The sequence below is a fragment of the Mangifera indica genome, chromosome 8 (assembly GCF_011075055.1).
Source record: "Mangifera indica cultivar Alphonso chromosome 8, CATAS_Mindica_2.1, whole genome shotgun sequence".
Taxonomy (NCBI): Eukaryota; Viridiplantae; Streptophyta; class Magnoliopsida; order Sapindales; family Anacardiaceae; genus Mangifera; species Mangifera indica.
In genome coordinates, this window is record NC_058144.1 from 2,772,885 (window position 1) to 2,800,604 (window position 27,720).

At 35.1% G+C, this 27,720-nt stretch overlaps 5 protein-coding genes and 1 non-coding gene across 8 annotated transcripts; 2 read left to right on the forward strand and 4 right to left on the reverse strand.

The window, feature by feature from the left end:
- Window positions 1–210: 210 nt before the first annotated feature.
- Window positions 211–4,388, reverse strand: LOC123222941 (probable boron transporter 2). Its single transcript, XM_044645969.1, has 12 exons — window positions 3,770–4,388; window positions 3,606–3,688; window positions 3,223–3,415; window positions 2,957–3,095; window positions 2,649–2,814; window positions 2,393–2,559; window positions 2,131–2,304; window positions 1,931–2,026; window positions 1,626–1,763; window positions 1,168–1,487; window positions 815–1,082; window positions 211–731 (listed from the first exon to the last, which is right to left on the reverse strand). The coding sequence occupies exons 1-12, from the start codon at window positions 3,871–3,873 to the stop codon at window positions 441–443; spliced, it is 2,139 nt and encodes a 712-aa protein (XP_044501904.1). The 5' UTR covers window positions 3,874–4,388; the 3' UTR covers window positions 211–440.
- Window positions 4,389–15,154: 10,766 nt separating this feature from the next.
- LOC123223054 (GDSL esterase/lipase At1g09390-like) lies at window positions 15,155–17,398 on the reverse strand. The gene is made up of 5 exons (XM_044646114.1): window positions 16,891–17,398; window positions 16,246–16,431; window positions 15,939–16,096; window positions 15,565–15,835; window positions 15,155–15,473 (listed from the first exon to the last, which is right to left on the reverse strand). Exons 1-5 carry the CDS (start codon window positions 17,180–17,182, stop codon window positions 15,244–15,246), a joined length of 1,137 nt encoding a protein of 378 aa, XP_044502049.1. The 5' UTR covers window positions 17,183–17,398; the 3' UTR covers window positions 15,155–15,243.
- A 974-nt stretch (window positions 17,399–18,372) lies between these two features.
- On the reverse strand, window positions 18,373–18,445 carry TRNAF-GAA. Its single transcript has one exon. It is a non-coding gene; the product is annotated as a tRNA-Phe (tRNA).
- A 55-nt stretch (window positions 18,446–18,500) lies between these two features.
- On the reverse strand, window positions 18,501–19,714 carry LOC123224203. Of its 2 annotated transcripts, XM_044647798.1 has the most exons (3): window positions 19,420–19,696; window positions 18,999–19,073; window positions 18,501–18,782 (listed from the first exon to the last, which is right to left on the reverse strand). In XM_044647798.1, exons 1-3 carry the CDS (start codon window positions 19,564–19,566, stop codon window positions 18,621–18,623), a joined length of 384 nt encoding a protein of 127 aa, XP_044503733.1. In that variant the 5' UTR covers window positions 19,567–19,696; the 3' UTR covers window positions 18,501–18,620. The 2 variants fall into 2 exon arrangements, with proteins under 2 accessions (XP_044503733.1, XP_044503734.1); XM_044647799.1 differs by lacking the exon at window positions 18,999–19,073 and having other exon boundaries at window positions 19,420–19,714.
- A 2,766-nt stretch (window positions 19,715–22,480) lies between these two features.
- On the forward strand, window positions 22,481–25,589 carry LOC123224385 (ADP-ribosylation factor-like). Of its 2 annotated transcripts, none has more exons than XM_044648024.1 (7): window positions 22,481–22,621; window positions 23,177–23,334; window positions 23,585–23,655; window positions 24,745–24,864; window positions 25,009–25,127; window positions 25,215–25,296; window positions 25,378–25,589. In XM_044648024.1, the coding sequence occupies exons 2-7, from the start codon at window positions 23,187–23,189 to the stop codon at window positions 25,381–25,383; spliced, it is 546 nt and encodes a 181-aa protein (XP_044503959.1). In that variant the 5' UTR covers window positions 22,481–22,621; window positions 23,177–23,186; the 3' UTR covers window positions 25,384–25,589. The 2 variants fall into 2 exon arrangements, with proteins under 2 accessions (XP_044503959.1, XP_044503960.1); XM_044648025.1 differs by having other exon boundaries at window positions 22,550–22,667.
- A 1,242-nt stretch (window positions 25,590–26,831) lies between these two features.
- On the forward strand, window positions 26,832–27,413 carry LOC123223364 (pectinesterase inhibitor 5-like). Its single transcript, XM_044646522.1, has one exon. It carries the CDS (start codon window positions 26,832–26,834, stop codon window positions 27,357–27,359), a length of 528 nt encoding a protein of 175 aa, XP_044502457.1. The 3' UTR covers window positions 27,360–27,413.
- The last annotated feature ends 307 nt before the right edge of the window (window positions 27,414–27,720 follow it).

Below are 27,720 nucleotides of genomic sequence, written 5' to 3' on the forward strand. Positions count from 1 at the left end.
AATCGGAACCGGAGTTTGCTATGATACACGGCGAGTTAAAGACAATCCAATGATCTCATAATTCTTGTCATATATGTTTGGATTTTAAGGACTAATTCATGAGGATTTTCCATAGAAAATTTAGTATTTATCAAATGCACAAGACAAAGGCGGAGTTTGTGTGTAAGAGACGATACCAAGGGCAGAGAGAAGAGAGGTGGATCGTGGACAGACCTTTAACATCTAGTCTCCTTTACAAATTAAGGCAACGAAAAGTTTACAGTATACACCATATATTGGTACAAGAAAAAGTCACAAATTCTATTAATGTTACATATCTGCTCAGCATAATAGAGATTTTACAATAGCTACAACCACACAACACGCTGCAGTGAAATTGGAGATACAACAAACCCCTTTAGACAGACGAAATTAGTACAAATTTCCCACTAATTTGATGCTTAATTTGGAGGACTCTTCCCCAAAGTGGACAATCTTGTTTCTCCAGTCCTTGGACTTTGAAGTCCTCTTCCAGTGACACGAGGACTTCTTTCTCCTCTCAGTTCATGCACCCGAGGACTGCGTGAAACTCGCGGGCTTTGAAGGTTTTGAAGGTCATGTGCCGGTGTTGTAGAGGAACTTGTAATTTTCGGACTGCTTGTATGCTTAAATTCACCACGGCTTCTGGTGATAACCTCGTTTAAAATCTCTGCATCCCCAGCAGAAGCAGCGCCTGCTCCCAGCTCTCTCTCCTGTACATTAAACCAATATAACACTTTAGTTTGTTATTTGCAAAGTTGGAATGGATTTTAATGGCGTTGAGAATAAATTATACTGTTGCGAGATTGAAGGGTAGAGCTGGCGACTCTTCATACGCTGCTGCATCTAAGTCTTGAAGGTGAGCCCCTTTGAAAAACTTGGGCAGAATATATTGTCTCACAGGAACCAAAAGCATGATCATCATTGGGAACATAACCCCAGCAATTGGAATCCAAGTAAGCCCAAAGCAGGTAAGCAAATAGATCGTTTGAAAGACGGTGAATACTGCAATTGTCTTGAAAGGCACGGTTTCCAGAAATGTAGCATGGTGCTCCTCAAGGACTCTGCAAGAGGAAGAAGGTGTCTTAGATGTTAAAGAGAAAGGGCTAAAATGAAATAATTGGAAGGCAAGTCTTTGACATTGCTTACTTGAATCTTCGGTTTGGTGCAGTGAAGAGCAATAAGATCCTTTCCCAAAATTGGTTACCAGGTAAACTTTCAATGGCCATGAAGGCGAAGTAGCCCCAGAGGACTGCGGTTGGTATCATTTTGAGGACAGGCATTGCTGAAACACATGCTCCCACTAATATGGCTTGAAGCAAGTTACTTAAACGCTGTTCTTTGACTTCAACTGGCAGAAGATCATCAATCTCCTTTTCAATATCGAACAACGTCTCATCAACTGGGGCATCAATATTTCCATTACATGATGCTGCTTGGATGGTTGATTCTTTTAATTCCTTAAGTCCCTGGAGAAAATTTTGCACTTTTTTTAGGCAATAAAGCCAAGATACTCACCTTCTAAAAGGATTTTCAATTTTACAAGAAAGTTAAGCCGGAAAATTATATATGATGAGAGTGAAAACCAACACAAGTAGCAATCATACCTGAGCTTCAGGCTGCTGGTAGATTAAAGGGGTCTGCATTTGTTGATATGCCTCTTGCATATTCCCATACAACTGTCCCAGGCTAGCATTTTTACTCATACTTTTGCGTGCTGTTGAAACAAGCCTGTTACGTAGCAGCTGCACACATCGATAAACATAAATGATCATAAGTGAACTTATTTACACAATTAACCATGGAAAGTTCGCCAAACAAAGAAGCTGCATCTCTGCTAGCTGGTTAAAGATCATCAAATAAGCAGTGAAGAATTGCGGACGTTTCACTGGGTGAATTCAGGAGAGAATACCTGATGTTTAAGAGTTGCCAAACTCTTTGTGTGCATGGGAGATTGTGGGATGACTCCATTAGAAGGAGGGATTCCGATAAGTCCACAGATAAAGGTCTGCAATAAAGAAAATGCAACATAGCACAGTGAGTTCGAAAAAAATAATAACTCCATCAAAACGGAAATTGCACAGAGAGAGAGAGCAATAGGAAGTTGCACACCAAAAGTCCCAGAAGCAGCAAGTCATAATGGTAAGATGATGGCTTTCTCAAATTGAACTCTTTCTGCTGAGCAAGCTGGGATGCTACACTGTGGTCAAAGTAATAGAGCACGGCAATCATGGTTGCTGGAATGAAAGCTCCAATTATGTAGAAAATGGGAACGTTTAGCATGTCCTGTCATATTGAATAATCAACAAGCCATTAATTAATGAAATGCCAATTTTATGAAAACAGTATAGAGAAAGAGATGGATCAAACATGCCTTAATGACAGTCCAATTTTCATATGCACCAGGGGACCATGGATTTGGGGTATTGAGACGTCGGGGGATTCCTTTCGGAATACTTTTAGATGGAATGTAGGAAACGGCTGTCCACACCAGAACCATAAGCGGCACACCATAGTCTGCTATCAAGCTTCTAATGCAACCTGTTATAAGGAAGAAGATTGACTGTTAACTATGATTCCCATTAGTTATAAGATACACAGAGAAGGCCTTTTAAATAAAGAATACTTGCCAGATCCATAGCGCCATGACCTTGCTTTTCTGCTTCTTAATGCAGTGTGCAGAAGGCCAAATGACAGAACCAAGGCAAACATCCCATTTGCAAACCTCCAAGAAGGTATAAACTCTATTAATTTTGGATTCTGTCGTTCTGGAATTCGAAATTCTTCCACAATACCCTGAATAATTGGATTAAAACAAGCAAAGTTGGTAAACATATTAGTATCCTGGAGGAAGCATGACAAAAGTAATTCGTAATACAATATAATAATGTAAATATGATGAATATGTAAAAGCATGACAAAAAAAATGAGAACTTACTTTAACAGCTTGCTGCATGAAGAGAATTGCAATGAGCAGACCAAACAACTCTCCCGCTAGACGGGTGAATCTATTGATAATGGAGCAAGCTCCTAAGATAGCCAGTAAGAACAGCAGCAATGTAGTCCAAACACATACCCTGACAAATTAAATGATAAAACAAGTTTTTTTATGTCCTGAAGGAGAATTTGAACTACTGACGTAGAAGACGGGGGTAGAAATATAACAGGATTATGTATGTAAAGGAAATATGAGAAGTAGCTGACCATCCGGTCCACGCTAGAAACAAATTTCGACCCAAATCTGCCCTCTCTTTCGCAAAGTTGAACATAAACGTGTACATGATGGCTGTTGGCTCTGCCACTCCAAGTATCAGCAAAGGTTGGCCGCCGATGATGGAGTGTACAATCCCACAAAGTGCTGTAGATGCTAAAGTTTGAACCGCTGTGAGCAATCCCTCTGCATGTTCAAAGTGGAGATTATACGTACAGTAATAAAATTTAGTACAACTTTTTCTCTCTTAATTTCTTGTTTGATTAAAAGGCTTAAAGTGACCCCGAAAAAGCGAAAATAGAAAAATAGAGAAAGGACAGTCTCTAGAATAGTTAAAAAAGTTTTTTTTTTTTTAAATTTCTGTCCACGTCCATACCAGTATCTCTCTCCAGTTGTTCACCGAATGATATGACCGGAATCGCAGAAGCAAAGAAAATATATGTAGTGGGAGCCAGAATCCTGTAAAATTCTGCAGTTGATCAGCATACAGAAGCTAGCTTACAAGAACAACTTGTTTGAAGAAAAAAAGAGAAGTATTACCCTAGGCCTGCCTTAAAGCCACTAGTCCAATCTTGCTTGTAACACTTAAGTCTTCCTTGAAGATCATTTTTGATCCCGCGAAAAGGTACAAAGGTCTCTTCCATTGCTTTACAAAGTACGTGAGATTCAATGGTTACACTCTCTAAGGACCGGACAACTCTAGGAAAGGTTGATGACCGTCAGAATGAGATCAGGGTTTTGCAGATAGGAATTAAAGTGCCGTTGAAAGCACTAGCTGGTAAAGAAAATAGCCCTACAATTACATAGTTTGGTAGCTGAAAATTTAATAGAACTTCATAAAAATACCAGGCCTATGTTAAATAACTATTTTATATTCACCAAGAGAGAGAAGAATCAGGATAATATCGGAAGAGATCCTGATGAATAAACAGAACATGAATGTGCGCTGGACGTGCGTATGAATTCAAGATTCAATGCAAAGAGAAAGAATGAGACTAGAAGAAGAAGAGCCCAAGCTCTTGGTAGAATGTAAATTTAGGCAGGGAAGGACGGGAGGAAGGAGTGGAATATATAAGCTTCTTAAATTACGGAGGGAAAGGGGAGGGATATATGGTGCAGGAAGCAACATTTTGTGGGTCAAGAAGTAGGATGCAAAAGGGGTTAAAGAAGCAAAGTTATCACTGTCAGTGGAGAAGCACAGGATACTAAGTCAACCTTGTTCTATTTACACTCTTATTTCCAAGGATTTAAAAAGCTGAACTGGACCGGCCGGTCGGCCTAGATAAACTGTTCACATATCCTATAACAAACAGAATCGTTTTACTCTTAAAATTGGATAGGACCGCAAGTGAACCTCCAAGAAATGATCCAATCCGGTTTAAACGGTTCACTGTTTAGGTTTTAGAATAAATAGTTTTTCCTTTTTTTTTTTTTTTAAGGAAATTGAAATTTTTAACTTTATTTTAATCTGTGTATATATATGTCAGTTATTTCAAAATTTAAATAAATATAACACAACAATACTCTATTTTCTTAAAATACCCCTCTTGAAATAACCCATACAGAGATTCTCTCTTTTTCTCTGTAATTTTTTTCTCTTTTTCCTCAGCTTTCAAGTGAGGAAAGAATCCCAACAACATGAAAAAAATAAATTATTAATGGAAGAAGACACGCGATTGAACAATAAAATCAGTAAGAAAACCATTATAAAAAATTCAATTTGAACACAAGGGAGGGAGAGATGAAAATTTAATTTTATTGTGATTTCATGTTATTAGATTGTTTAATGCTATTATTTCATGTTGTTTCTTTTGTTTAAAGTTATTATAATATTGTTTAATATTGTAGTGATGATTATAAAATATCAAAATACAAGCCAAGAAAAATTTTAGATAAAGAGCAGGTTGGTGTTAACGTCAACGTTTGGGCTCCATTGAATTTATTTATTTTTTTCTTTTTCCTTTTATTGTACTCAATTTTTTTTATTTTTTATGTTTACGTATTTTAATCTTGTGCTCGTGTGTGTATTATTTTCCTTATTTTGACAGAGAGTTACATAAAAAATTATAAAATTATTTCTCTATTTTCTTTCATCGAAAGAAATGAAGGACTGGCTTTTAATTAGAAAAAAAAATTATTAATTATTAAAAATAAAGGTTGTTGTCACTAAAAAAAAGTTATTAAAAAAACGTCAATCCTTATTGTAAATAAAAAGGGTTGGGAATGCCAACCATTTTTATATAAAAATTGGTGCCAAGGGTTGGCGTTTAATAAAAAGGGTTGGGAACGCCAACCCTTTTTATATGGAAAAGGGTTGGACCCTTGGCGCCCTTTTCCATTTACGCCAACCCTTTTCAATTTTTTTTTTTAAATTTAAAATTTTTTTTATTTAAAAGTCGGAATGCCCATTTTAAAATTAAATTTTAATTTAGTTTGAATTTAAATTAGTTTGATTTGATTGAAATTTGATCAAAATTTAAATTAATGCAATAAAAAATATAAGAAAATGACAGTGGTAATTTTATAATTTTTTATGTAACTTTCTACTAAGACAAAGAAAATAATACACACATGAGCACCAGATTGAAATACGCAAGTATAAAAAATAAAGGGATTAAGTACAATGAAAGAAAACAGAAAAAAATAAATAAATTCACTGGGATCCAGAGGGTTGGCGTTTCCACCAAGGGTTGGCGTTAACACCAACACCAACCCTTGACATTAACACCAATTTGCTCTTCGTCTGGAATTTTTCCTCGTCTATATTTTAGTATTTTATAACCATCATTACAATATTAAACAATATTATAACAACTTTAAACAATAGAAATAATATGAAATAATAACATTAAACAATCTAACAACATGAAATTGTAATAAAATAAAGGGTTCAATAATGTATATATTTATTGAATTGGATTTGTTTAATACATATATCTTATTTTAATGCAAAGTTACAGTTATTACTTATTATAATTATTTTCAATAATATATATATTTTGTTAATTATGAAAAGTATGTATAATATAAAATTTATTGTGTAAAACATATATAATTAGAGATAATTTTTTCAAGTTTTTATATAAAATTGAAATTTCAATCAAAGTAGCTGATCCAATTAGTTCAACCAATTCAATTGAAACTAATACTTAAACGATTTTTATTCCGATCCAATTTTGAAAACTTTGCTTATTTCAACGTGGCCATGCCATCAGCCATGCATGCACGTGTTCATTGGTGTAGTTGGGCCTACTAAATGGTGGGTTCCTTTTGATTTCAGATAGAATCGGGACCATTGTTTAACTTCAAGAAATTATAAAAAATAGCCAAAATTTAGGGGGTCTAAGCGAAATTACCCAAAATATTCAGGTTTAAGCAAAAATGCCCAGGTTTTGTGAAATGACGAAACTGCCCTCATATATAAACACAACAAATTTCCTTACTTCCCACGGTCATTTCACTGTGCAAATTCAAAGAAAATTCAAAATTTCCCACTTTCCCACGGTCATCCCACGGTCGACCAGATTTCTGTCGATTTTCTTACTTTTCGGCAACCGCAAATGGCAAAGAAGGTTAGTATATCTCCCGTAATCTTATTTGAATCAAGTTATTGCTCATATTATTGAGATTTGATTGAGATTTTGCGGTTTAAAATTTTAGGGTTTCGGTTTGAACAATGCTTAAAATGTTTTGATTCTTGGTTGTTTTCGTTGAATTGATTGTGGGGTTTTGTGTTATACAATGTGTAGATTTGATTTATGAAAACATCGGAGGCCAAAACAACCAAATTTTAGCCTAAAATGGCTGTCGAAGGATCGGCAGTCTGACCGTGGGAACAGTATTTCCCACAGTTAAACAATTTCTCCCACGGTCAGCAGACATTGACCGTGGGTTAGGGGGGTAAAATAGCTTTGTTAAAATATTAGGGAGTCAGGGGAGATTCCTTAGAACACAGCGGGTTTTTATGAAATTTCCCATATAACAGTTGACCTGTTTTAAAAAAGAATTTTCATGAGGGGGTAAATTGAGAATTTTGTTATCTAGGGTTTCTGATCATGTAGTTTTTGAATTTTATATCCGTTTTTTCTGTTTTAGTATTTTTCCATATATAATTTTCAAATTTGAGATTCAATTTTTCGAATTTTGGAGCTTTTTGGCACAATTTACGATGTAATGACGTAATTTCAACTCAATATTTCGATTTTTTCGTTTATAGGATATATTGATTCGTGTTTTTGAATTTCAGTTCTGTTTTTTCGAATTTCACCGTTTTACAATAGATCGACTCGTATTTTTCAGATTTCTGAAGAATTTTTAGATTGTTGCCATTCTAAGGTTTTTCAATTTTTAGAATTCGAATTTCAGTTTCGTTTTTTTGAATTTTATCGTTTTACAATATATCGACTCGTATTTTTCAGATTTCTGAAAAATTTTTGGATTATTGTCATTCTAGGGTTTTTCAACTTTTAGAATTCGAATTTCAATTCCGTTTTTTCAAATTTCACCGTTTTACGATAGATCGACTCGTATTTTTTAGATTTTCGAAGAATTTTTCGATTGTTGTCATTCTAGGGTTTTTCAACTTTTAGAATTCGAATTTCAGTTTCGTTTTTTCAAATTTCACCGTTTTACGATATATCGACTCGTATTTTTTAATTTTTTGAGGAATTTTTTTATTGTTGTTATTCTAGGGTTTTTCAAATTTTAGAATTCGAATTTCAGTTTCGTTTTTTTGAATTTCACCGTTTTACAATATATCGACTCATATTTTTCAGATTTCTGAAGAATTTTTTTATTGTTGTCATTCTAGGGTTTTTCAACTTTTAGAATTCGAATTTCAGTTTCGTTTTTTTGAATTTTACCGTTTTACTATATATCGACTCGTATTTTTTAGATTTCTGAATAATTTTTCGATTGTTGTCATTCTAGGGTTTTTCAACGTCTAGAATTCGAACAATTTTATTTGTTAAATTTTGTCATTTTCTTTTGGGAGAAGGACTATTTCCCACCTAACTTTTAATGCATTTTCAAAATGTCACCCATGACAGATGAAAATCCACTTTTCCCACTCATGAGCTGTTAAAATGGATGATATATATTTGCATAAGGGTAAAATATTGTTAGATGAAATGACAAAAATACCCCTTAATTTAATCTCCCAAAATTGATGTGAGGGTTTTACCATTCACCCCTTTTAGGTTTTAGAAACTAACATTTTCACCTTACCTAAAGTTTTTAAACTTTAAAAACTAACATTTTCACCCCCAAACCTAGGGTTTCCATATTTTTCAAAATACAGCCGTCCCCCATAACTTTCAAAACTAGCATTTCACCCCCATTCTTCAACTTCATCTCCCAAAGTCTTCTCCGACATCGTCACCGGCCTCCTCCTTCTCCTGGTGCGACGAAGAGATCTTCATCTCCTTGTCGCACGGTGCGATGAAGTGACAAAGATCTCTTCGTCGCACGGTGCGACGAATAGACGGAGATCTCTTCGTCGCATGATGCGACGAAACGACCTCTCTTCGTCGCTCGTCATCCAGATCTGGGAGATCGCTCGATGAAGGTCTCTCTTCTTCTCTCTTCGTCGCTCATCACGTCTGGACGATGCGACGACGAAGCATCGTCCTTCGTCTGTTCTTCTAGATCTGGACGACGCTTCGTCGTCCAGATCTGGGCGATGAAGGGTCGTCCTTTGTAGTCGGAGATGAGAGATCAGTCAAATGTGTCCACCGTCGGTGGTGGCCAGAGAAGGAAGCAAACGCCAGGGGTGAAATCTAAACTTTTTAAACTTTGAGGATGGGTTAGTTATTAGTTTTTAAAACCTGGAGGGGGGAAACAGTAAAATTTTAAAGGTTTAAGGTTTTAAATAGCAAATAACAATTTTGCCCCTATTCCTAACTGAAAAATTAGACGACAGTTTACTCATGGGTGGGAAAAGTGGATTTTCATCTGCCGTGGGTGGCATTTTGAAAATGCATCAAAAGTTAGGTGGGAAATAGTCGTTCTCCATTTTCTTTTTGATTATTTCGTATTTCTTTTTCTTTTTATGTTTTTTCCACGAATACATTTGTTTATATATTTGTTTTTTTTGAATGTCTAACAAATTTTTAAAATTTGTGCAGGATAATTCTCGCAAAAGAAAACAAGACGATTTTCCCCGAGAATCGTCTACCTCTATGCGTTGACGTTTAGTGTCGCAGTTGTATTTTCACTGTATCAAGTAGCTCATGGATGTATATTTAGTTATCTCGTTGTTTGTTTATCGTTCTTCATATGTTTGTATGTATATATTTATTGTATGTACGTATGTGTACGATGTATTTTATCTGTCATTATATATAGATATGTATTTGATTTCATTTTATATGTGATTTGAGTGATGTATCGTAAAACGGTGAAATTCGAATTCTAAAAGTTGAAATACCCTAGAATGACAATAATAAAAAAATTCTTCAGAAATCTAAAAAATATGAGTTGATATATCGTAAAACGGTGTAATTCAAAAAAACGAAACTGAAATTTGAATTCTAAAAGTTGAAATACCCTAGAATGACAACAATTAAAAAATTCTTCGAAAATCTGAAAAATACGAATCGATCTATCGTAAAACGGTGAAATTCGAAAAAACGAAACTGAAATTCGAATTCTAAAAGTTGAAAAACCCTCGAATGGCAACAATTAAAAAATTCTTTAGAAATCTTAAAAATACAAGTTGATCTATCGTAAAATGGTGAAATTCGAAAAAACGGAACTGAAATTCGAATTCTAAAAGTTGAAAAACCCTAGAATAGCAACAATCGAAAAATTCTTCAGAAATTTGAAAAATACGAGTCGTTATCTCGTAAAACGGTGAAATTCGAAAAAACGAAACTGAAATTCGAATTCTAAAAGTTGAAAAACCCTAGAATGACAATAATTGAAAAATTCTTTAGAAATCTGAAAAATACGAGTCGATATATCAAAATGCCCCCCAAATTTTAATAACATTTCATTTGACCCCTCAATTATCTATTTCTAAAATTTCATTGAGAAATTTATAATGCTCTTATAATGTTTAATATCACAATATCCCCCTAATTTTAATAAAATTTCATTTAACCCCTTCTAGTGAGTAATGAGGTTTATATAAATGAAGGAAAATGTAATTTTGGTATTTTAGAAAAAGTCATGGGCATTTTTGTTTAGAAATAGTGAATTTGCGTATTTTTGCTTGAAAATAGTGACTTTGGGTATTTTTACTAAGTGGGAGGGTATTTTGGCCATTTTGGATAGTTTCCCTTTAATTTCAGATGGTCAAGGGTAATGCGGCATAGAGTTGACTTTGCATTAAATTGCAAGGGGTCTCCTAAGCTCTGCTATTAATCCTTCAACAGTAAAGTGGGCTGGCTTCCAATTCGTCTATATATTTATGAGATATGGGCATCGCTCCTGTCTGTAATTTGTAGAACTGGAATAGTGAGCTTCCAGAAACGAAAGCACCCATGTTGAGTTTGAATGTTTAACGTGGGCCTTGCTGCAATAATAATAGAACTAGTTGACCCTATTTTCAATCTTCAAACTTGCGTTATGAAAGCAGACTCAAAACTAGAAGTACTGTAAAACTTCCATATTTGCATTGTCCTCCCTTGAGCTTGGACAAACCATTTTTGGCTATCTTCCAAGCTGTTTCATACCACTCAGTATTTTTAAAATTATTACTTAAAAACTTGTTATGATTAAAAGCATTTTGTCCAAAAAAAAAAGAGAGTTTGATGAATATTATATGTAAAGCCATCTCTCTTTTTAGTAGAAGTTTCTTACAGTTGCATGTTATGCATTGGTCTTCTGCTTTTACTGGTTTTTTTCAAGGGGCAATGACTCATTCCCACCCACCCGTCTACTTGGATGAAATAATAATTTCTCATTCACTGTCTATTTTCGTTAATGAAAATTGTTTTGTTCCATGGTAAATTTATTATGTTTTTCTGATTATTAAATAAAGAGAAAACACTAGGTGTTAAAACCCTAAACCTCTATTTCCAATATCTTCGTGGCTGAACTCGAACTAGAAGGCTATGAGCTCGGACTCCTCTGCTGCACCGCACTCCTCCATCATCTGATGCTCCTATCCAATCACAACCTTAGTCCATCTTTCCCTCATCATTTCCATGTTTTATCAATGACATCTTTACTTCCACTGAGTCCAGAAACTATCTCCACACCCTCTCATCAAGCATAACTCATCTCATTCTAGGATCACAAGAGTTCGATGTTGTTGACTCTACCAATGTGTGATTGGTTTTACTCTGAGTTGTCCAGTCATGTTGAGGCGTTTATTATGGACGATTTAGAAAATAACATAGACAAGACGCGTAGAGTGGTTCTATCATGTGACTGTTGTCGACTAGTGTTTTCCTTTGAATAATGAAATCCGAACAAGAGAAATAACAAATTAAAGCACTTGGAGTGTGGCACTAGAACTTACCACCAAGGGCCAGCGAATTGGAGAGCTGAAAAAGAACAATCATATTTTGGTAAATCAATTCGGAGAATGACTTGTCTTTCTTACCCTCATTGTAAGTCAAGTGTTTGACGTTGGGATTCATTTTTTTAAAGAGAATGTACCAAAATAATAGTGTCTTTAATCATCAGTGTTCCCTGCATTCCCCTGTACAAAGGCACAAAATAAGGCCAAGATTCCTGCAAGTTCATTTAATCAATGTACATTCGATGTAAGATGGCTGATTGGTTTCAAAATACAAGTAATTGTAAATCAATTATAAAGAAAAAGTAACTTTAAATAAAGTTCCACTTCCCTTGTCTAATCTACACAACACTTTAACTTTGGTTGGTGATGGGACTACTAGATAAGTGTGTTGAGTTATTTATTTATTTTTGTTAATCTATACATATATAATAAAATAATATGTATATATTTCTGTTCATATAATTAGGTATATAAATTATATGTTTAGTCATAAAATTGAGTTATTTTTAATGTGTGCCCAGTTTTAAGTATCTAATTAAGTACTTAGATGATGTGTTATTATATGATTGAACAATTTTAAATTAATGATAAAATAATATTTAATCACATGATAATATATTATTTAAATACTCAATTAAATACTAAAAATTGGATGCATATAATATAACTTATTGTTTTAATTGCTCCAATATTTCATACACCTAGGTTCTATCAATTCTTTAGTATAAGAAACTGATCTATATTGTTGGCAAAACTCTTCATTTGGACAACAAAAATATTGTCTAAACGATGTCGTGTTTTAGGGAGAAGTGGTTAGAGTTTTATTTACGGTTTAGAGTTAAAAGAAGAGGTCATCAGTAGTTAAGGAGTAAAGAAAAAACCCAAGATTTGGGGAAGAGGGGAAATGTAATTTTTTAAAATTATAAAACTTTATATAAGGGTGAATCTATTAATTTTTAAAATTTATAAAAAAAATATAATAAATTATATATTTTTTAATATTATATTTAAAATAACATTTTTACTTACGAGAATTCAGAATTTTAAAAGTTGAGAATATGAGTTTAAGAGCTATGCTTTGGGTGGGAATAAGTCTTTTGGCCTTTTAGGAGTGATGCTCTCAACATAATTTTTAAACATACAAAGAAGATCAGTCAGAGTTATGTAAAGACTGCAAAATATATCAATACCAAAATGTTTGTCGTTTGTTTTTTGCTACTTTTTTTTTTGGACTAACGACACCAAATTCATTGTAAATGAGACTGCTTTTTTGCGGGTTGAATTATTAGCTTCTGAAATTATATATATATGTTCAAATCTTGCATAGTGACAGGAGATTTTTAGTATTTTCTTTCTTTTACTTTTTCAATAAAAAAATTTCTCTTTTTGTCCTTTACAAATAATAATTACTAAAAGAAATGTTCATCTCTTCAACCACCAGCTTGCTTTATTATTATATTTTTTTGGTGAAGGATTTTGAAGGCCACTAATGGCCATGTCTAAACAGAAAAATATAATGAAATAAGGAGAACTTGGGAGAAAACTATAGGAATCTGTCTTTTCGATTCAAATGATTTTGTCTAGCGCAGCACAGCTCTTTATTTACTCATGCTCATTATTGAGGGGGTTGTGAGGTGTAGGCAGAAACACCTGTCAAGAACTGTACAGGCATTTTCCTTTCCAATCTCACCATTGACAAAGTGGTGTGGTGGGGTTTTATCTTAGATGGATCACTCCTTTCTTAATGATCATTCTTTTATATTTTAGGGGACCTACTTCCATCAGTTCCTTCTTCTAACAAGACCTTTTAATCAGAAATAAACACACAAGGAAGGGAGATTATGATTACTAATATACACTAGATAATAATTAGTCAAATTTATTTTCTTCCACTGTAATATTTCTAGCCTGTATGACTGCTCCCGTCCTCCAAAATTTCTGATGCTTTGCTGGATGTTGACCTGTTAACGACGGAAGCTTCAGTGCAGTGAACACAGCTCCATCCCAAACATGGGAACTCTATACATTCCCGTAAATGTTGTAAACCAGGCTGGCCGCACGTTGCTTTTACATTGTTATTATTATGGGGCCTGCCATATCGGCAACAAGCCGGAAATGGGCTCTCCAAACCTGTTTAATAGTCAAAGAAAGCTCATGAAGGAAGACTTTCTAATTCATAATAATTCGAGTCTTACCATATTTTTTGTACCGAGCAAGCAGGTTCTGCTTTGTCTCGTACATGCCGACATCCACTATAGTGGCATTATGGAACCAGTCTTCATTGATGAAGTTTCCTGATTCACCAACATTACATGAAAGTTAATATTAATTTACACGGATAAAATGTTAGTCCATAATAGAAGTGCATCCCAGCTAGCTAAAGGAGTTACCAATTGAAAGGAGTTCAAGTGAGCCTTTTTTTCAAGAGAATGAACTGTTGAACTACTTGACCATCTGGTGCAAGCGGAACAATTTGTGGAAGCGTGGTCGCCCCAGAGTTGCTGCGAAGTGTCCACCACTGCTGAAATTTGGAGCCACTGAGTCTAAATGGGCTCAAATCAAATAACTTCATTCCTCACTTAACAGCTCATGCATTATTACCCTTATGATTAGAAGCCATTAGGGGGAAAAATCTAGTCTTTTCTGCAAGTAAACAATTACTATTGGCAAGACAAATTTGTGGGTAATAATCAGTCCTTTGTCAACACATTTTCTATGGGCTAAAATCAGCTCGTACACGGTAAACAAATTAGTTTAGCTTGACAGTCTTAGACAGGAAATACAAAATTTGGTCAGAATCACTAGTTAGCAGTACGACTTCTTACTTTGCATTTCATATGAAGCGAGCAGAGACTAAACTCACAGAAAACGCTAATCACAAGCTGCCATCACCTAAACGCCCGTGCCTGCGTGAAAAACTTGTAATGCCATGAGGAAAGCCGAAGGAAATTCGGGGTGCCAGCGAGTAATCCTCCGGTGTCCGAATTTGAGTCCCCAAAATTAACAGGAATGGGCCTAGCATGCAAGCTAGATTTTGAGATAGTAGACATACCAATGAACACTAATGTCCATACCATCAATATCAAATGTTGAGAAAATTTTCATCCAGCCATTTTTTCTGCTTCCTACAGTCACCCAACAAAACTGCTTCTAATAGTAATATGGACCAACACAAGTGCTGGCTTTCCATTTCAAGATGGCTTAAGATCTGCATCCATAAATAGGTTGGTGCATTATTTTGCTGGCAATGACTCCGTCTGCTTATCTAAATTCATTCAGAACTCAAGCCTGACTTCTTTTGCATTATCTTTGAGGTGAATCTCAAGCCCACATGCCCAAAGCAACTCTATGGGGGAGATATTTTTCTTCCAAGTTGTACTATCTATGCCAACTGATATTTATGAAATCAAATTAACCACATCCATGTAATAGACGTCCACTACAGTAATGCCACAGACCAAAAGGAATCTTCCCAAGAAAATTCGAAAGATTAATTATATACCAGTATACTACATGTTTCTAGACTTGTGCATATCAAGTCAACTTAATTACAAAAGAAATCAAACTTGATTCGAGGTGTAGAGTAATTAGTAGATAGTATTTTCCAGGCAAAATTTGAGTTTGCAGCTTCAGTGTAGTGAACTCCATCCCAGCTTACGTATTGAGATCCTTGATTACAGACGTTGGCACTGGTTTGGCTGCACCTGATATTGGGATTGAAGTTGTACGGCATCCCACCATAGCCACAGCAGGCCATGAAAGGGTTCTCAAAACCTGTTAAACAAACTTACAAATCAATGTAAATATACATTTAAATGTTTGGGCTTAACGTTATAGCATGTAGCTGAAATACTGGGTATCATACCATATTTGGCAGAATTGACTATGAGATCAAGTTTAATATTATATATATCCACATATACAATGGTGGCATTCTTCATCTCTGATCTGAGTATTTCACACAGGGCGCTCAATTGAATATCAAATGCATTTGCAGCATTGTTTAGGGACTGAATACATCCATACTCGTCAAAAGCACTAGCATTTTTGGCAGTTGTAGCAAGACTTTGTGGCAAGCAGCCCAGTGGCCCAGTATTGTGTACCCAGAAATTCTTCCCTCCTTGTTGATATATACTCTGAATTTGAAATGAAAATAAATCAATGGAAAATTAATGTCAGTTGGCTCTCAGAGTTTTGCAAACAAAAACAAATAAAACAGGGTGGTAAGTGAAGTCTCACCCAAATAGCAAATCTGATTTCGGCAATGAAAGATGGAATCTTCTCAAGAACTTGTTGGTACGAGAGATAGCCAAATGCCCCAACCAAATCATTCTGTCCAATGTCAAATATGTAAAGTGCATTCTTAAAGTCCTCCTCACTTACCAAATTTTTGTAGCCTGAATCATGTTTAAGATATATTATATAAATGAATTGAGATCACATTATAAAGGAGTTTTCTGGGTTGAAATTCAATGTTGAATACACTATAAATATCAGTCAATAGTAAGAGTACTGCTCTGAAAATATAATTCCTTTGAAAATGCACCTTTGGATATAAGCTGAGAGGAGAGGGAACGAAATCTCGAAAACTGAAGCATTTGAACGCCCAACTGGAAAGGTGTATATCTTGGTAAAGTGGCTGCACCACATATAGCAAAATTAACTCCATTACTAAAATTTGGCCCCAGAGATTCCAGATATGGGGTCAAATAATTAGTATTTAAACTATCACCTGCCAAGAAAACAAACAGTTAGAACCTTTGATCATGTGTCCCTTCTGCTTACACAATCCTTCTACAATATTTAGTTCACAAAATCAAGTTACTATTACAATTTATATCTACATTCTACAAACTGAATTACCCATTTGCTATTGTTGATCTTGAATCAAACTTCTGATTCAATTGTTGCCCTTTAGGGCCATAAAGAATGAACCTGAAGTGTGTCAAAGACTATTGTGGAACAGTAACATAAATAACACTGCCACGGCCAGAAGGAAAGGATGCAATGCATGTACAAGCAAAACATGCTAAAACTTTGTATTATGCCTGCGCAATCTCAATATATTTCTAGTCTGTAATAAGTTCCGATTCAGCACAGAAGTGAAATATAGAATCAACTGATTTAATGTAAGCTAAAATGAAATGGCTAAAGTAAATATAAAACAAAGGGCAATATATCTGGAACTTACAAAGGAAATCAATGATCAGCCGTCCATCACATAAACGGCCAGATGGTTGATTGAGATTACGGCCATGAGGCGGACCAAAAATGAAGCCCAGTCCGAATGAGAAACCTCCGGTGTCAGAATTAGAGTCCCCGAAGACGAAGATCACTGGATTTTTCAAGCATTTAGAATGAACAGAAGAAGGAACAGAAAGGGATAGGCACAGAATCATAACAAGTTTGCCAAGTGAAGAAAACTGAAAATCTCTTTTTCTTACAGCCATGTTCGTCCTCTTGTATTTGATAATCAGAATCATTAAAGCTCAATTTATAGTCTCATAGAGACAAACATGAGCAATTTAATCTCAATTATTCCTAAGCATACAAGTTGGTTTCAGTTACGAATATATTTTGAGATACCAAATGTCTTTATTAGCTGGCGAAAGAAGCCAATGCATTTACAAATACATGTGCATGTGCTTGTTAAATCTGAAGGCGATGAAGGTGGTTTCTCTTAAAAGTTTCGAAACAAAAACGTTTACCTGGTGTGTAAGTTGATGAGCAAAAGGCTGAGCATGATGAAGTTAATTCTGTGTAAGACAAGCAACCAACCACAACCACTGTGTAAGTTCATGAGCAAAAGGCTGAGCATCATGACTCATGAATGAAGTTAATTTTGTGTAAGGCAAGCAACCAACCACAACCACTGTATTTTGCCCAAACTCCTAAGAAGATGGCGGTCCGCTAATTATTAACGGTTATTTTTATTTTGTTTGATTGAGCCCGTGGTAAAGAAATTATCAGACAAAACAAACAATCATGGAAAAAGAGAAAAACCAACTGTAAAATTTTGGATCTACATTTTGGTTTGTGGTCACCGACACAAATAAAACTTGTGGGTTGGGTTTGGGGGGGGTGGGGGTGCTGTGTTGTTGTTCTGGTTGTAGGGAAGAGGAGATTGATTTATAAATTAAAGAATAAATTACATTTTCCCACCCACGGTTTGGTTAATTTACGTATTTAACATAATTTTATTGAATTTTTTTTATCCAAAATCAAAAGTCAAATTAAAATTTTAAATGTCACATTGCAAAATTATTGGTGCTATATAATAGTATTTTAAAGGAAATTGATTATTTTACATTTTTTAAATTAAAAAAATATTATTTATGCTATCTAAAAATATAAAAGCTATTATAGAACAAGGTTATTTATGTCATGTAAGAACATAGAAGTTATTTTATAACAAAATGGGAAAAATATAATTTACTCATTTATTTATTAATCAGTCCGTGAACCAGAATTGATTATTTTTGTTTTTTCTGTGTTCAACAATGAACGGTTATTGAACAATCTCGCTTCCGCAGGTTGCCTTGCAATGGACCAGAGAAATAAAGTTAAATATATTTGGGCTTTGAGGTTGTCTTGCTATGGACCAGAGAAAAATAAGGTTAACTATTTTGGGCTTAAGAATACAAAGCCCAAAAGATATATGGGTAAAATTGTATGCGGTGAGCGTGGATCGAACACGCGACCTTCAGATCTTCAGTCTGACGCTCTCCCAACTGAGCTATCCCCGCTACATGATGGTTTTCTCTTTTTAAACCGATAAATAAGACTCATCATCATCCAATGTCAAAAAATAGAGGATACGTGATTAATTCATAGATAAACTGATTTGGTTCTCAAACATGTTAAGCGAAGGAAAAAGATGATCGAAATGATTGTTTAACATACATAATGAATCATCACCAATTAATTCAGGAAACTACAACTGAATCGACCATCTGATAGAGACAATTTCTCTGCTTTTGCCACTGCGTCTAACGGGAGAGGAGCAAAACTTTTGGATGGGCCATAAAAATGGGGGAAGCTATTCGAGCCATCCACAAGTTCATAGATCAATCCATCCCCAAGCTGCACCCGTAGGAACATATAAAAAAGAGAAGCTTTTATCATCAGGAATTAAGGACAAAACTTCCAAATTTCAGTAATTCATAATCAAAGAGAATGCTTGCTTTGATTTATGTTCTCACATACATTAGTCAAATTATACTGTAATGGTGATATCTATTTTCTCCATAACTTATGTCCCCAAGTTCAACTGAAAATACAAGAGGCTACCAGACTAACCTTTTCAGCATCAATTTGGAGAAGGTACAAATCCACCTTAGTGTTTAAGAAAAAGTTCTGTAATGTTCCTTGCACCTGTACATTAATTACCGAATTTTCTGACATCGGTTGAAATTTACAGCAAACATTTTTAACATCTCTCAAGAACCAAGCATCCATCTCCTTATTTGATGTTCACAACACAAGTTGAGGATCTAAACGGATTTACCCTAATTAAACTCTAACCTGATTATTTACCTAACACAAAGTAAACATACTTGAGAGTACTTTCAATTTTGAGACTACAGAAAATGGGAATATATAAACGCAGTTTGTACGACGCAAGAAGAGAACTCTAATCCTAAAATCTTATTGTTTAACTCAAATTAAATCAATAATTGATTAACGAAATTAAAGAAAAGAGAGGAAGCTGGGCCTGTACCTGGTCGAGTCTACTGAGGTGGATGCAACCAGTAGACTTGTCGAGGTCTCCACCGAAAATAGATCCACTCTTCTGGAGCTCTTCCCACTCTCGAGCCGTACTGATTCTGTACACGAACTCTTTCCCTTCTCCTTCTTTTGCCGCCATTCTCTTACCCACAAACTGCTCTGATATTTGCCTTTTTTTTTTTTTACCAGGCACTATTACGCTCAGCGGCTCAGATCTTTCCAAACTCCAATTCAATCTCCGTCAACGTCAATTAAGATGGGGCAGATGGAAATGGCCGGTTATTTAAAAAAGAAGTGGCTGTACACTTGTTTAAAAAATAATAAAATTTATAATTGTCCTATAATTTTTTAATTCACTTTTATTATTGAACTTATGCTTAAAAGAAAAGATAATTTAATAGAAAAACAAAATATGCAATAAAATATCTTAAGTTATGTTAATACAAAATTTAAAATTTTTACATTAACTTGTTTAGTTTTCTACTAAGCCAGCGTATCGTTTCCTGCGAATTTGAGCTGAGTGACTTTAGTATAGTAGGCGAAGTCCATCATCTCCATTTCAGAAGTAAAAAATATGGCTGCTTTTGCAAAACCGGGCACACTTACCTGTCTGCATTCTCACTCTCGTCTCAAAGAATTTCCTCTCTTTGATTGCTCTTTCTATCCGACCCACTTTCATGGATTCTCGATCGATTTTCTCATTTCAAGCTCACGAAAGATGCATCGAACCTTCCAGTTATTAAAGCCCAGAGCTCCCCCCGGCCCTGGTACGAATTTTATAAGTTGTAATTTCACTTGGTTTTTGGTGTCTCTCAGGCTGAGTGATTGATGATCCCATGTTTCTTGCTAGTAGATTATATCCCGGATTCTATATTTTACAGTGGAAGCTGTTATCAGGTGTCTACAAAGTTTCATATGTTTTTATCCATACAACATATTCTATTCCTTTGTTAAGAGTAGATTAATATGTCTAATTTTATTTATTTCGTGCTGCTGAATTTGGGATGTAGTCCCTGGCAGGTCCAGTAGGTTTCTTCCGTAAGAGCTAATAAACCTTCGCCTTCTCTTTGTGCTGAAATTGTTAGTATGATACTATGATTTACGTATCAAATTTGCTTAACCTATTGCATTTTAACTCCTCATATTCCAATCTTCCGTTGTTTCTGGATACATTTTGAAACCAATAGTCAAAGTCAGAATAAAGTTATGAACGAAACTCTTAGATGAACTACATATGACTTTTTAAAACTGTAACTTGAATGACTAAGGTCATTGATGATTTGTTTCTGTGAAGTTTCATTAAATCAGTTCAAGTTCTATAGCAATTGTCTGTCAATTGTGAGTTAACTGTCCATGACTTATTGACTAAGCTAAAACAATCCTTTGGCTTCCTTTCGCACTTTTCACTAAAGCAGCAAGAAGATACGAGTTTAGCTCAAGAAGATGGATATTTTATATCTTAAAATTGGTAATAATCCTATCTTCATAAGCTAATGGACTTCTTCATGCTTATCTATGTATAACATTTGGAGTTGTCTTGTAGTATGTGTCTTGTAGTATGTTGAGCATGTGATTTAATATCCATCTGTTGACAGATGAACTTCAAACTATATATACATATTAATATCTTCGTTAAACAAGGACAAACAGATGCCTCAGCCGACAAACTGACACCATTGTAGTCACATTACTAAGCTAAATATTTTTTCAAATCAATCATTGAGCTTCTTCATTGTATCATAACATTCTTAACTCCAGTGCCATGTGTTGTTCATATTTCATGGTTTCGATCTTTAAACATGAAGGCTTTGCTGAAAATGGGTGTACATGGTGTCACGGTTTCTGATTGTCTGAGGCTTCGGTGCTCAAGGAGGATCAACAGAGAGACAACAAGGTGGTAAGTTGTAGTCTTTCAGAAGGCTGGAAGTTTAATTTAGGATGGCTACAGCTTAGCATTAATTCGATTTTATGTCTATGGTTTATTTTTTGGCAGTTGCAACTTGCAAGCTTTCCCCTTTTTCAATTTGTGGTAGCAGTACCTTTTTTCCTGCATGGTGTTTCTGTCTTTTGGATAATTCTTGTTGAGGCTCAGAATTTTCTGGGTACAAGTTTATTGCTAAAACAAAGATGGCGATTGTGGTGAGCAAAGACCAGGTATAGATAATATAGTTTTTAACTAGTGATAATAGAAAGTTAAGATTTGTCTCCTCCATATTTACAAAGTTTGGCAAATTGCTGTAAAAGAAAATGTTTATGATATCTTTGGTGTTAAATGATTAATCAATCAAACCCTCCAACAATCCCATCTTAGGTTGAAGCAGTAATAAACAAGATACTGGAGGAGAAAAGAACTGGAAAAAATGGTGATGGCAAGATTTTCTGTAAGGCTTTAAACTATTTTGTTCTGAAAGAATTTATGAAATCCTTCAAGCATAGCTTTGATAGCCTGCATTTTATAGCGAACCTATAGATTTCCTGTGTGTACTGCCATTTAAATTCAAAAATAGCATTTACAATTTTACAAAACATGTTACCTAGCCATGAAATTTCCTTCCTATGAAGTTGGGGACCCATGGTCGGGATTGGGAGTTTTATATTGATTAGCTGTAAGTGCACTGTTGCACACACTTGTTGCCTGCCTGTCTGATTTTATGCCAACATCAACAGCTTGTATTTCTCCTCACCTAGGCTTGCTCCCATCTTTAGATCTTAGTGTTCATTGGATCACGGACCTTATATTTATTCTTTAACGTTCTGTTCCTCCCTCGTTATTGTCCTTACAATTTCATCTTGAATAATTAAAAAATTCAAGAATTTTTTGTCATATATAGATCAAGGATTCAAGATTCTATTCATTTTCCTTCAAAATCTCTATGTCAACATCTCCAGTCTAAGCCAATAACAGAACATAATTCTATTCGAAGCAGGGAAGAGAATCTGTTGTTACCCAAACGGAGTTTGCTAGCCAAGCGTCTCCATTCCATTCTACGCCGTTACGTCACTACCCACCAAAAGGTCCGAAACCTTAAAATTATAAAGCTAATGGTACTTGACGGCGTTAATACAGTTAAACGGCCGTTTGGTTCTATAAATCCACAATCTTCGTAAGCTTGTTAATAATCTGAACGACAGCTCGTATTTAGAATAAGAGAGGGAGGTAGATCTTCCAAAAACAAATCGCTCTCTTCCCTCAGGCAAGTGGTTTTGCTCTCTCGCATCACAATTTTATTTTCGAGAATTGTACGAATTCTCTCTTAAAAAAATTTCAGATCTCCATTTCCTTGTATCATTCTTTAATTTTTTATTGCTTCAATTTTCTGATCTGCTTTTCATTTTGCTCGATCTACCTTTGATAATTGATAATCGTGTTCCTTGTCTGAAATTGAACATCTTGATCTCTTTTTTAAGGTCTCTGAAATGTTTGAATGATCAAAATTACGTGTTGATGCGGTAGATTTGGATGTATTTTGTGCGCGCTGTGGTGTGATCTGTCACAATTCAAACCTAAGCTGTTATTTTATTGTTTCTTTGGTTTGGATAAGCTCTTCGTAGTTAGATATAGTCTTTTGCAATTGTTAAATGCTGCATTATTTTGATTAATTGATTTTAATGTTAACTATTTTGATTCTGTTAATCGTGGTCCTATAATTTTCTTGAATTGTTCAACTGGTGTTTGTCATGTTGTGTACTAAAGCTGCTGGGTTTTTTTTACGAATTCTAAATTTATCTGGCATTATTGTTGTTTGCAGGCTGTGAAAAATGGGGTTGTCTTTCACGAAGCTTTTCAGCAGGCTCTTTGCGAAGAAAGAGATGCGCATTCTCATGGTAGGTCTTGACGCTGCTGGTAAGACTACCATTTTATACAAGCTCAAGCTAGGAGAAATTGTCACTACTATCCCAACAATTGGTAAGTTTGACTTAACCATACATGCATTCCGCTTGAATACTTTAAGGATTTGCATTGCAGTTGTTAATGTAGAAACTTGGATTTATTTTCATTGTTGGACATGAGAAGAATTGTTGTGTTATTATGATACCACTAAAGACATGCAATTTAGCCTCACTCTCTTCTTATTGTATCATTAAGTAGACTGCTTTCTTTTTCCCCTCTTGTAGATTTCTTTTTTGCACTCAATTCTGTTGCATTATTTGATCAGGGTTTAATGTGGAGACTGTGGAATATAAGAATATCAGCTTTACCGTCTGGGATGTCGGGGGCCAGGACAAGGTATGTAGGTTTAATTTTAACTGACTGCAAGAGAAATGTTAGGTCTTATTTTCTAGGGATAATCTAGTTGATCTTCCTCACCATCAATTGTCCTTTGGTTTATTTCCTGACATTTTAAGAAAATTTTTTTATTCAGTTATTTTTTCTAAGGGGATGATTTAGGACAATGGAGTATTATCTGACTGATGAGATCTTTACCCTATAGTGCCCTTAGTATATCCTGATCTGCATACTCAGAAAAAGAGGTGCCTGTAATGGCTAAATGTTGATTTGATACTTCTCCATAAGTACTGAAGCATATGAGAAATTTAAGAAGCCTACATATGTACATCATAACCCTCTTTGTTTATTAATGAAAAGTGTGTGCTATCTTAGGTCTTTTGTCAGCACTTAATAATTCCTTTAATTAACTGACAAAGTTGCTATCCGGTTCTTGATGATTAATGTATAGAGTGATGTTTTCATATCCCAATAGAAGCCTGCATATGTACTTCGTAACTCTCTTTGTTATCAATGAACAGTGTGTGCAGTCTTAGGTTTTTCTGGGCACTTGATCATTCCTTCAATCAACTAACAAATTTACTATTCAGTTTTTAATGATCAATGTATACAGTGATGTTCTCATATCCCTAAATATGGTATCTAGAAGATGTGATGCATATTAATGTATTTCCCACTTGTTTAGATAGATGGCTCTGTTCCATCTGCAGATACAGTCTCCTGAACAATGCATATTAATGTTTTTCTGACTAGTATTTTATGTAGATGGCTCATTCCTAGCATTAGATACGGTCTCCTAGACAATGAGCTCTTCAATCTAGACTACTTGAGTGAAGTTTCTTTGGTTTCTCTAGTCTCAATGTTGTTGTAAAGATCAAATGAAGCTTCTTTGGCGCATTTTCTATTGTTTAAAATCATGTCATAATTAAAAGAGTTCATCTTGGCCTGTAGGCAATAGAATTTCCCATTGGATGGGGTTTGGATTTAACTTTCAATAATTGTGAAAAGGGGATTTGAGCAGGTGATCTTGTTTCCTCTATTATTTAATTCATTTTTCCTTGCTAACAACCTTTAGTTTTGGTTTTTCAGATCCGACCTCTGTGGAGACATTATTTCCAAAACACGCAAGGACTTATCTTTGTGGTTGATAGCAATGACCGAGATCGTGTGGTTGAGGCCAGAGATGAGTTGCACAGAATGTTGAATGAGGTATTGTAACCAGTTTCTGAATTTCTTATCATAAGCACTGATGACTGCTATAAGTGGAACAATAAGAAGTTGCTTTTGGGGAATTTTTATGTGGTACTTTAGGGTGCTTTATGTTTTTAATATTTCTGTTTTTTGCATTGACAGGATGAGTTGAGGGATGCAGTGCTGCTAGTGTTTGCAAACAAGCAAGATCTTCCAAATGCAATGAATGCAGCTGAGATAACTGATAAGCTTGGCCTGCACTCCCTTCGTCAGCGCCACTGGTAAGATATCTTGCCACCCCCTCCCATCCCCTCCTCTTTTTCATTTCTTCTTTTCTTGGTATGATGATGAATTATTCTATGTTGCAGGTATATCCAGAGCACATGTGCCACTTCTGGTGAAGGGTTGTATGAGGGACTTGACTGGCTTTCAAACAACATTGCAAACAAGGTATACTTCACAGATTTGAGCAATTTTACCGTAGATCTTTTTTGGTGTTATTTATGTAAATATTTTTCCGTGCACTTGCAGGTGTAGAAGGCTAAATTCTGAAGTTTGGATTGCAACAAATGTTGAAATACAGAGTTAACATTGTTCCTTGATGTTTGGGTTTTTGTATGCAGTTAAAGTGTTGTTTCCTTTTTAATCTTGTTTTTGTTGTATTGCTTGAACATTAAACATTGCCATTTGTTATACGTAGCATCGAAATAATTCTTAAATTTAAATTTTCCTCTTGGTGTCAACACGATAGCACTTCAGTCTTTGTGAGATGGTTCGTTCTATTTGAAATTTCTGCATACAAAAAACCCTATACTTTTATAATTAGAGCAATTTATTAAAATGCATTCAGATTCTAATTCTAGTTGTCTATATCTATACTTTTATAATTAGAACAGTATGGAAAAATGGAAAAATGATTATTTTATTTAAAAGGTGGATGCAAGAGAACTGGCTACTTGATCTTTTAAAAATTGTGTTTGGTTATTTCCGTATTGGGCAGAGTAAAGGTACAAGTACAAGAGTAGATATCAGCAAATCTACAACACTGATCAGTCCCCCAAATTAGCAAAATTGATTGGGTCAACAAGTGGAATAGAGAGGAGAATTGGCGTTCCCTCTTTAACCGTGGGAACCCGTTGCTGCGCCGATTGTGGTACGACTTAGCGACAAAAATAGCACGGTGTATGAAACTCTGGATTGCCCGTCTCATGAAGTAAAATGAATTCCTCATTTTCTTCCAAAAAAAGGGGGAAGAAAACGAGCAAACCCGTCCTCTTAGGGGCCAATCTGGGCCTATTATATACAAAGGACACGTTCGGCTCGATTTTTCAATTTTGGTGCATTCTATAACACTTTACAAGGACATTCTGTACCCTCAGGAACATTGTCAGGAGGCCCAAAAATGGCCATTTTCTGCATCAAATTTTGAAGGGCTTCTATCTTGTTTGCCAATTCCATAAAAACCTTGATCCTCCGAAGAGAAATGTTGCTTCGCTGATGCCTTGTCTCTATCATCTCCTAGATACACTTCTCTGCTTCCACCAACTTTCCCACAAAAAGCAAATCAAACGAAAATCAGATAAGAAAGTATAAGACCCAAATAAATTTTCCCGTTCCAAATGGCACCGGATCTGTTCGATTCTAGCCGGAATCCCACTGGTTTGAAAACAAATCTTGATTGATTTGAAAACAAGGAAAATTTTGGTATAAATGGAAACAAATCCAAGAAAAAAGAAGCAAACTTTGTTGATACGGCTGCAGCTAAGGAGGGCAATAAATACTTGAAAAAAAGGAAACAAATCCTCCAAATATGATTGCGGCTAAAAATAAGGCAAGAGTGGAAGTAAATCCTGATATTGTCGCACCTAGAGATGGTAATCAACAATCCAAAAATTGCAGTCCAGCTTTTGCCTGTTTTATCAAATCTTGATTATATACATATGTGCCTAGTTAATCATCACAGGTTCACAGAAATTGGAACAAGAATGGCTTCATACAAGCTTTTAATTGTGTTAGTTCTCTCTCTCATCGTCCTCTTAAATCCTTGTTTTGGGCTTAATGAAGTAGTTACCAAGACTTGCCAGCAAACCAGAGACCCTCAATTTTGCTTGGATATGTTTAAATCAGATGCACGCAGTGATGCAGTTCGTGACGCCAATGCTCAAGCCAAGCTAGCTCTTTCGATTGCCATTATTAAAATTCAAGAAACTTTGGATACTTTCCCAGAGGTTCGTGACAAATTAAAAGATCCAGTTAGTCAGCATAGGCTAGATGTTTGCAAAAGTGATTATGATGGAGCATACCAAGGGTATACAGAGGCTTACTTCCGTGTTGAAATAAAAGCTTACTGGGATGCCATGATGGCTACTGCTAATGCAACAAAGTTTGTCAGTGACTGTGAAAATGTCTTTCACAGTGGCAGCCCAATTACTGAGTCGCCCTTTGCTGCCGTCAATCAAAAACTGACTCGTTTTGCAGTAATAATTTATGGCATTATTTCCGTAGCAGCTTAGGAATCGAACATGGGCTACAGTTTTTAAGGCTTGCAGAATTGATATTTCTGCTTAATCAGGAAAAATGAAATACTATAATATTATGCGGTCAATTATAGCACAAACTATTGAATTTATGTCATTTTTATTATCTAGCTTATACATTTTATTGGAATTTCTGGCCTTGAAAAGTTTAAATTTGGTTATTTAATATTTTTTATCAATTTATTATTTGATTAACGTTTTCAAAAGTGATTACTCAATTTATAAAGAATTAAATAAATAATATCAAGGCCAAAGGACTCTTTCACCCTCAAGTTTAGTTGCATTCTGAAAATTGCACTCGCGAAATTTGAAAAATTTAAAATCTCACCCGTTGACC